At 42.0% G+C, this 9,221-nt stretch overlaps 2 protein-coding genes across 2 annotated transcripts; both read right to left on the reverse strand.

Moving 5' to 3' along the window:
• Positions 1 to 3,526: 3,526 nt before the first annotated feature.
• LOC104449709 (protein C2-DOMAIN ABA-RELATED 4) lies at positions 3,527 to 4,618 on the reverse strand. The gene is made up of 3 exons (XM_010063949.3): positions 4,376 to 4,618; positions 4,156 to 4,251; positions 3,527 to 4,054 (listed from the first exon to the last, which is right to left on the reverse strand). The coding sequence occupies exons 1-3, from the start codon at positions 4,484 to 4,486 to the stop codon at positions 3,764 to 3,766; spliced, it is 498 nt and encodes a 165-aa protein (XP_010062251.1). The 5' UTR covers positions 4,487 to 4,618; the 3' UTR covers positions 3,527 to 3,763.
• A 2,115-nt stretch (positions 4,619 to 6,733) lies between these two features.
• On the reverse strand, positions 6,734 to 7,969 carry LOC104449710 (geranylgeranyl pyrophosphate synthase 7, chloroplastic). Its single transcript, XM_010063950.3, has one exon. The coding sequence runs from the start codon at positions 7,946 to 7,948 to the stop codon at positions 6,830 to 6,832; it is 1,119 nt and encodes a 372-aa protein (XP_010062252.2). The 5' UTR covers positions 7,949 to 7,969; the 3' UTR covers positions 6,734 to 6,829.
• Positions 7,970 to 9,221: the final 1,252 nt, after the last annotated feature.

The following is a 9,221-nucleotide window of genomic DNA, read 5'->3' on the forward strand; positions in this document are numbered from 1 at the left end:
GAATTCTAATTTGATCATTTCAAAGTAATTGTGTAGGACTTATCGCATTCAATAAGATGTTGAATAATTGAAAAGTATAGTTGACCTGGGATGTTTAATGCCCTCTCCCTATTATATATCAATCTCTTGATTTTAAAATTATATAGTGGAGTACAAAAGATGGTCCATTGTCTATGCCTAGATCATTGTAATTATCGCATATGGATTAAACTTCATTATCGATCAGTCACTAACTGGTGTAGATCTATTTACACTTTCGTTCCTTAAAGATGCATGGAACCAATCAACGGCCGCTGCCTAACGTCACTTTAAAATATATTGCAACAAGATAATTGTTATACGCATACGTACTTTTTGAGCAACATCGATGTGTACTGTCGATCCTACCTTTGAAGTTATGCGAACAGTGCAATTCTATTGTTTTATGATCGGTTTTTTTCCCGTACTAATATATTTTCAAAAAAAGTTGGTAAATATTTAAAAAAATATTTTATAGAAAGTGTTATCACCTAATTTTTGATAACTTATCATTAAGATACCAATACTTTTATGAAATTATTGACATATTTTACACTTTGTAAATTATTAACTCATCATACCTTTTGATATTTGTCTTTCTCGCCAATGCGAATAGAAGTTTGCAAACAATAAGAAAAGTTGACAATTTGAGAAAATGAAATCATACATGTCGGTAAGTAACTCAAATTAGGGTTTATAGCCTAACACTATGTAATAATCTTATGAGGGAAAAGCTCGTGATTCATAGTAATTTAGGTTAGTAATCTTTAGAATATAAAGGGTTGGTAATTAAGGTAAATAAAAAGTTGATAAATTAAAAAGAAAACAATTATTCATTGCAAAGTAATTCAAATAAAAATTGATCATCCAAAATCAGATTGTAATTTAATATGATGAAAGTTGGCAAATCACTTTAATTGGAGTTATGCAAATAGAATCTGGTACATTACCATAAAAATTGCCAATACGTACTCTATCAAAGAAAAGTTAATAATTTCATAAAAGCGTTGGTAACTAAGTGCGTGTTTGGTAACCATTTTGATCCGGGGAACAATTTTTGGTTAGAAATGATTTTTTCGATTCTTTTCCGAGAACAATTTCTGAGCAAAAGAATAATTGTCCAAAATTTCTATACCCATAATAGAAATACATTTGGTAAAATTCCTTTTTTAAATTTTTTAATACTTTTATTATATTTTTTTCTCTTTTTTTTTTTTTTTTCTATTTTCTCTTCTTCCTCCTAGGCGAGGTCTGATGAGCTCAGTAGAGGCTCGCTAGGCCAGAGCAAGGTTTGGTGAGCTCGCCGGAGGCTCGCTTGGTCACCAGCGAGGCTTGAGCTCCCCCAGGCAACTTGAGGTCGGGCCTTGCCCCCGACCTAGTGAGGCCGAGCCTTGTCGTGGCTATGCAAGGCTAGGTCTCACCTTAGCTGGGTGAGGTCGACCTCACCTAGATTCGGCAAAACCGAGCTCGCACAGCCAATGTGAGACCAAGCCTCGCCCGCCCATGGCGAGGCTCGAGCCAACGAGCCTCGTTGTGGCTAGGCATCCCTGGGGACCAGCGACACTCCGATGAGGTCGCCGGCCAAAGGGAAGAAAAATAAAGAGGAAGAGAAGAAGAGAAAAAGAAATAGAAGAAAAGAAAAAAAGAGAAACTGATTATAGGAATTGTTTTCGAGAACAATAAGCTATTTTTTCTACTTCTTGATTCTGCTCCAAATTTATTCTCAGAAACAAAAAAAAAAATGATTTTTTGTTTCTGGAAACAAAAATTTTACCAAACGAATTTTTTTTTTAATTTTTTTTGGAAACAAAACAACATAATCAGACAACCACCCATCGTTGCAGCGTGGATGGTAGGGCTACTGGACTCCACGCCGGAGGTCCCGGTTTGGCCCCGAAGTAGGAAGGCCGAAGCGCCGCGTGATGTCTTGCCCTGGGTGCGTGGGTGGTGGTTTCTTGCGTGCCTCCTCAGGGTTTACTCCCTGGCTGCCGGCCGTGTGGTGGGTTCCCTGGGTCACCAAAAAAAAAAAAAAAAAGAACATAATCAGACACTATTTAGAATAAAAACAAATAGGCTCTAAGTTACCAATGAGTTACTCACAAAAAGAGTCACCATTTTTCTTTTTATAAAAGATTTTCCGACACATCAATTCTTATAAAATGTCGCTAGCACAATAAAGAAAATACGTATATTTACCACCGAATCCATTGAATTGTGCATACGAATAAGGGTGTAATCATGTTTGGATTCATATAAGATCAAGGACTGCAGTGGATTTTCCTCCTTTTTTCACCAAGCATTTCTAATCAAAAGACAAGCCGTCTATTTCACTCAATCGTGGAGCCTTGTCATATATCGTGGAATGAAAGCTGAGCACCATCTTAAAATTGAAAATGCAGAAAATGCTTTGTTTCGAAAACCTTAATTGGTTCGAAAACCACGGCATGTCCTATGTCTTGTCAAATCTCGAGGTGGCTCTCTCACGTAAAAGTTATTCGAATATTCCTTTAATATCTACCCCTTTTCATCGTCATTGTTGACTTTATAGCCTCCTCCTCTCCTCCTATTGCTGAAGGCAACTTCTTCGGAATTCCTTACAATAAGAATCACACTTACAATTTACGAATAAAAAGAAAAAAGGGGATGATTACATTCTTACTTTCCACAGCGACCTTCGATTTCAGACATAATGGTTTTACACATGGCGTCGCCGGATCGGAAATTTCCAGTGAATATTCCTCATAACTTCATGTAGGACCAACAATTCCGATGGAAAAATAATATTGCATGGACGAAAAGTTCAGACACCTCGCATGTAATTATCCATAATATATTATTCTAGAATGAATGAATAAATAAATAAATGGGTGCGTTGAAAGTCAAGTTAAACCGTCGCGCCGGCCCAAAAAAATAAAACAATTCATGGAATATTTCATTTTGGCTCAAATCTGGATGCACATATCTTGATGCCCGTCTCGAGACGCCGTCTCGTTTCAATGTATAAGGCTAAGACCGCAGGGAATAATACATGGAGTAGGAGATGGTTCGACTCCGTCATCTCCGCCCATCGACGTTAACATGTTTTCGTTGAATTTTTACGCGGTGTCGTTTAGCGTAGATTGTTTCTTTGGTGACTCTTTAGATTAAACAGCCGATCGGATCTTCTCACACAAGGTCAACGCAAGGCTCCTCCACATATTTTTATGGATGCAATTAATAAGGTCGGCTAATCTCCTGGAAAGATAGCTACCAAAAACTCCTCGAGATTCGGATTTTGTCTCTCTCTTTTTTTTTTCCGTGATTGCCTCCATTTCAGTCTAAGCAAACGTGTTATAATTTGTCACCGATTGCGCGAACATAAAATAAGCGCCATTTTTATAAGCTCGTACTATCGATAGTGTCTTAGATAAAGCCGAGTTGAGTCTTGGTGTGGATTCCTTTATGGCTCGGGAATATTTTCGGTCAAGAAAAAGGTAAAAGTGGCGGTGGTTGGGGACGATTTGGTGGATTGGTGACCGGAAATGAAAATCGATTTTCTTCACAAAAAAAGTCAAGCGTTTCCAACTCGAAGTATTCAAATGTACACATTTGCTCTCTTCGTCTCTCCTCACCAAGCACCATCAAAGGAACTCTCTCGTTCTCACCCGTCGATTACGCTTTTATTCGGCTAAGTCCTTTTCCTCTACGAATGTACACTGCAGCAGCGAGGGTGAGATCGGAAAAGGGTCGCCGTGACGGCGTGACTTCACAGCCCCCTCGACCCCGGGATATCGGTCCACTCCAGCCGCAGCTCAATCTCACCGCTCTCCACGTTGCGCAGCCTCAGGACCATCTCCTGCACGACCTTGCCATCGGCCCAGACGACACGGCTCTCGTCGGCAAGGCAGTTCTGCCGGGTGGGCAGGACCCGGGTGATGATGGTCCCGCTCGGAAGCTCGTCCAGGCGCATCCGCAGCGCCTCCACGAAGGGCCCGATCTCGAACTCGGCGTCCCCCATCTTGTCGTCGAAGCTCAGCCTGTCCTTGTCATAGACGAACTGCAAAAATTTCGCCAGCGAATAATCAAACTCGAAATTCCTAACCCCGGTTTAATCACTTATAAATAGACAGCTTGAAGTAGTTTATTCCAAGAACTCACCAGTTGAACGGGAAGGTTATGATCGGCGACGGTCAGCGTAAGATCTTCGTTCCATTCTGGGTTTGTGTTCTTCCTAATGACCCGAGTCTTTAATTTCTGCGAAAACCGTGAAGTTCGCGATATCGATAACTTTCCACGGACAAGAGAAAGCCCAAACAACCAAAACCAAAGACCGAGAAAACGCATCCAGAAGGAACAAGGATACGAGAAAGGAACCAACCTGCTTGCCGAACTTGACGATGATGTAAGGATCGCTGCTCTTGACGTCTCGGATGGCGAGGTTGACGCCCCTGTGGATGTGGATCCTGAGAAGACCCATCAGGTGCTCCATAGCTGAAGAAGCAGATGCAGAAGATGAAGAAGAGGAGGAGGAGGGAGATGATGAGAATACTCAAGAACGACAAAGGAAGGCGATCCTATGTTTCTCCTTAGTAAAGAAGTAAGTCGATGGCCGAGTCCAACGTCAGGCGAGCGTCTTTATATAGCAACAGACAAGGCACCAAGTCATTTGGTCAATACAAAGGTGAGGAAAAAGACGAGAAAGAAAGCGAGTGGAATTTTCTCCCATTGGCTCGCGCAAGGATTAAAAAAAGGATATTATTAATTTCCAACTTGGTAATTTTTTATTTTTATTTTTTTGTCAGAGGTAATGTTTTATTCTCGAGTGGAAAATTACCTGGATCCGATCTTTAACAAGCTATTCTTTAATTCATTTGAGATGGGACGTTTGATTAGTTCTTGAGATAAAGCATCCGTTGCTGGTTCTCGGTCCTAACGGGTCGGGTTGCATTAAAAGCATCGACACACCTCAATCAAGTGTTAATCAGCCGTGGCCACATCAACTATTAGCAGAGGTTTCATGATGTCTAATCTCTTTTAGTATTCGCACTCCATAGTTGAACCGTTCGATGGTAGTTGCACCATCAATATATTTTATAATTTGTATGACAAGATGATTTCATATGAGCAAGGTCAACTGCAAAGTTTTTTTTTTTTTTTTTTTTTTAAGGCTCTAGGAGCCAATTTTCATTCATGATGTCGGGACTGGGATTGAATTTTAGACTATAATTTGCTTCTCGGCCAAGCCAAGAGCGAGACACCGGAACAGAAGCAAGTCAAGGCCATCTAGAAGGGACCTGCCGATGGGAAAAAGAACGCGGGATTCGCACTAATTTTTTAATGGTGAAACCGACCAGACCCGACACTTTGCGTCCAGAAGTTTTGCTGGGTCCGAGTATGGATGGATGGATCGATCGATCCAACGTGTTTTGTTATAACACTGCGACGCCCCACAGTGACCAGTCAACTTTGTAAATGCCGAAGTCTTTTATTATTCATTCTCATTTTCGGGAGTACTTTTCGTATATAATATATGTAGGTTCAACAACGATTTAGCTTGGTTTCTTCTGATCGATCAAAATGTCCGGTCAAATTTAGGAGCCTGTATGATTAATTCGACGGTGGATCGCATTATATGATGAAACGATGCGTAGGATCCGATCTATATCTATGCATCGAAATCAATTAATTTAAAATAGGGAAAAAACGACCAAAAACTCTAAATTATGCAAACCGTGACATATTTTTCATTTTTTTTTGGGACATGAAAAACCCAAATATATCATGTATGACACACTCTCCGAACCTTTTTTATGACACAAAAAATTTAAAACTTATACTTGTGTAACACATTTACCGCAAATTATTCTTTAAGATGCCAAGTTTAGGGTTTTTAGTATTATAAAAAATTTTGGAGTAAATTTGTTATATTAGTATAATTTGAAATTTTTTGTGTCATAGAAAAATAAATTTTTGGTAAGTATGACACATTTCCTTCAAATTATTTTTTAAGACGCCAAGTTTAGGGTTTTTAATATTATAAAAAAAATTAGGGTAAATATGTCTTACCAGTATAATTTAGAATTTTTTGTATGACAATAATTTTTTTTTGATAAATGTGTTACAATAAACATAATTTAAGATTTTCCGTCACTTTTTTTCTTGGAAATATTTAGTGCTCGAATTAAATTTCTGTGGAGGGGTTTTTTCGTGGTGAGTCTAACTTCACGATTGATTCTATTTGACCGAAAAACTTCATGATTCTAGCTGGGCGAGATCCACGAGCTAGCAAGATGGTGGTGGTAACGCAATTATTTGACGTCGCTTCCTTTTTCAGTGCATTGTCCCCCACATAATCTATGCAGATAGCACGAACGTCTTTGAAGCATGATGACACTGACAAGACACGACATCATTGTGCATTTTCACCTAAAAGTCGAACTTCAACAGAAAATAAAATAATGTATCCTATCTTGTCCTATGATATTTTGAGACGATTGGAAGGACATAATTGGAAAAACATATTGTGCTCCGTCGTATTCGAGTCCATATAATTGCTTCACATCCCTCCATCATTGTGGAGATAGATATCCATGTAAGTCACACGAAAATCACTGGTCGTGTCTGCACATTACGCTGTGAAGCTCGATTCGTGCAATTACTCAGTTTGCAAAGGCCTCGCTTCTTAGTCTTATCCATGATTTATTTACTTGCTTATAATCAATTTTAAACTTGCGATTCGAAGTAGAGAAGCAGATCTTGCCTCGGACCGGCACATGTACATACATTAGTACATCCTAGATGAGATCAAATAGCATGCATAGTTCTTAATTTTTCAATTATGTCTACTGGCAATGTAATTTGCTAAATGCGACAGTGGCGCTACTCTTGCAGCATCAAAATGACCAAGCTGCTCGATGGCTTTCTCCACCAATTCCCCGGCGAATTCCTTGGCCTTCTCGATCCCCATCAGCTTCGGATACGTCGCCTTGTCGCTCGCCAAGTCTTTCCCGGCAGTCTTGCCTAGCTCCTCGGTCGATTTGGTCACGTCCAATATGTCATCCACCACTTGGAACAGCAGCCCGACGCACCTCGCGTACTTCCTAACTCTCTCCACCTCACTCTGACTCCCCCCTCCGACAATCGCGCCGCACACGACCGATGCCTCCAAGAGCTTCGCTGTCTTGTGGACGTGGATGTACTCCAACTCCCCCAGACCGATATCCCTCCCCTCGCTCGCGATGTCCACTATCTGCCCCGCCACGAGCCCCTCAGACCCCACAGCCGAGCCAAGCTCAGCGATGGCCCGGACGAGGCGGTCGGCGGGGACTTTGGGGCCCGTCCTGGCCGCCACATGCTCGAAGGCCAGCGAGAGGAGGGCATCCCCGGCAAGGATTGCAGTCTCCTCACCGAACACCTTGTGGTTGGTGGGTTTCCCGCGGCGGAGGTCGTCGTTGTCCATGCAGGGGAGGTCGTCGTGGATGAGCGACATGGTGTGGGTCATCTCCATCGCGCAGGCTGCCGGCATCGCGGAAGACACGTCACCACCGACGAGCTCACACGAGGCCAGGCACAGGATTGGCCGGACGCGCTTCCCTCCAGCGAGGAGGGAGTACCTCATTGCTTCATGGATTTTAAGAGGTTGTTGCAAAGGGACCGCCATGTCTAGGGCTTGGTTCACTAGCTTGGACCTTGCGGCCATGTAGTGGTCGAACTGGAACGGCAATAGAAGGTCGCTCCCATCCTCTGGTAGCACCAAATCCGGGGCCAGAGACGGTTGCACTGTCGATGACGGATTCTCCACTTGGATGGCCCGGACTTTTGTCGGAAGCCGCAGACTTCCGAGTCGGGGAGAGCGGTGTAATCTAGAGAGATCGTAATTGGCGATGCTACGAACGAAATGGCGAGCGAGAGAAGGATTTTCGTGGTAGGTGATGTTAGATGAGAGGGCCATTGCAAATGAGATGAAGTTTGAAGTTTGAAGTTCGGAAGAGTTGTGTTCATTTTTGCACTAATTATAAAAGAAGAGGAGGAGGAGGACCGGGGAAGATGCTGGTTGGAGCGCCCAAACGGGGGTCTTCGCAATATTCCTTCTGGCCTTGGTTGGACTCTAGTGGTTCAGCTCCACACATGGGACAGTCGAGGGGCCTTGGACTATTCTCTAACGTTTCCTGCGTTAGCATGGATTGAGCCAAAAAGTCTTCTTTGCCATACGACAAGCTTTTGGAAATTTAGGAGTTTTTGTCTCGATTGTGATGAAGACAAAAGTTTGGAAGACTCGCCTACCTCCGTAGGAGACGTGGAATGTCATGTTTTCCTCTAATGATGCAACATAGAAAACTAGCCTACAAATTAATTGAGAAAATGATGTGATAAGGTTTTAATTATTGTGGTGTATTACATGCCCCCGCCTACTTATTATTTGCTTGAAGTATAAGAAGATCGTTGTTCCTCAAGCTTTCATGGCAAGAACGTGGCGTACTTCAGTGTTCGGCGATGTTAGAACCGGAGGTCTGAAGTTTCAATTTATTCCCATTTGAAGAGATTTCTTTCGAAAATTTGTGATTATCCAACGTGATGTTCGGTGAGCTTTGTGTTCCCCCCTCGTCCGTGAAGTTAGCAGACCGGTGATCGATTGCTATGCGTGAATGAGGGAGGAGCAAATACATCGGTTTGACTCCCGTGGACACCAAACGAGTTTTGGAGATGAGATTCCAAAGGCAGAAACCACCAAATTCTGGTGTTATCGAATATTCTCTATTGCTCTGCCAACATCTGAACTCCCCCATCTAAGAAAATATTTTTCTTTTTTCTTCTTATGCTCGTATCTCTTGGAAAAATGATTTAACGAAAAAGTTTTCTTAATTAATAAAAAATCTATTTTTAAATGCAAAAAGATGATTTTTTTAACATCATAAATCATTTTTTGAAATATAATTATATATTAGAGCTTGGATTAGAAACTCTATTTTTGAGCACTCAACGCTTGTTCTCGAGCCTTTAGCGGTGGGCCTAGGTCTAGAGTTTGAAGTTGGGTCTACCAAGGTCCACTAAGGGTAAGCATGGGTCTATTGAGGTAGGGCTTGAGACTCTAGCACCCGTGTCTAAGTCCATTAAGGCTGAGCTTAAGACGTTGGAGGCCGAGACCAAGTTGGTGGCGCCTACGCCGAGCCTTGATGGACCTAAGCCTGAGTGTCGAGGACTCGATCCCGAGGGTGGCATCCATA

Source organism: Eucalyptus grandis, chromosome 6 (assembly GCF_016545825.1).
Source record: "Eucalyptus grandis isolate ANBG69807.140 chromosome 6, ASM1654582v1, whole genome shotgun sequence".
In the NCBI taxonomy this organism is placed as follows: domain Eukaryota; kingdom Viridiplantae; phylum Streptophyta; class Magnoliopsida; order Myrtales; family Myrtaceae; genus Eucalyptus; species Eucalyptus grandis.

Coding starts and splice junctions, on each gene's coding strand:
- LOC104449709 (XM_010063949.3), bottom strand. CDS start 4,486: ATGGAGCACCTGATGGGTCTTCTCAGGATCCACATCCACAGGGGCGTC. Junction 4,252..4,375: donor TCGTCAAGTTCGGCAAGCAG/GTTGGTTCCTTT, acceptor CGGTTTTCGCAG/AAATTAAAGACTCGGGTCAT. Junction 4,055..4,155: donor ATAACCTTCCCGTTCAACTG/GTGAGTTCTTGG, acceptor AAATTTTTGCAG/TTCGTCTATGACAAGGACAG.
- LOC104449710 (XM_010063950.3), bottom strand. CDS start 7,948: ATGGCCCTCTCATCTAACATCACCTACCACGAAAATCCTTCTCTCGCT.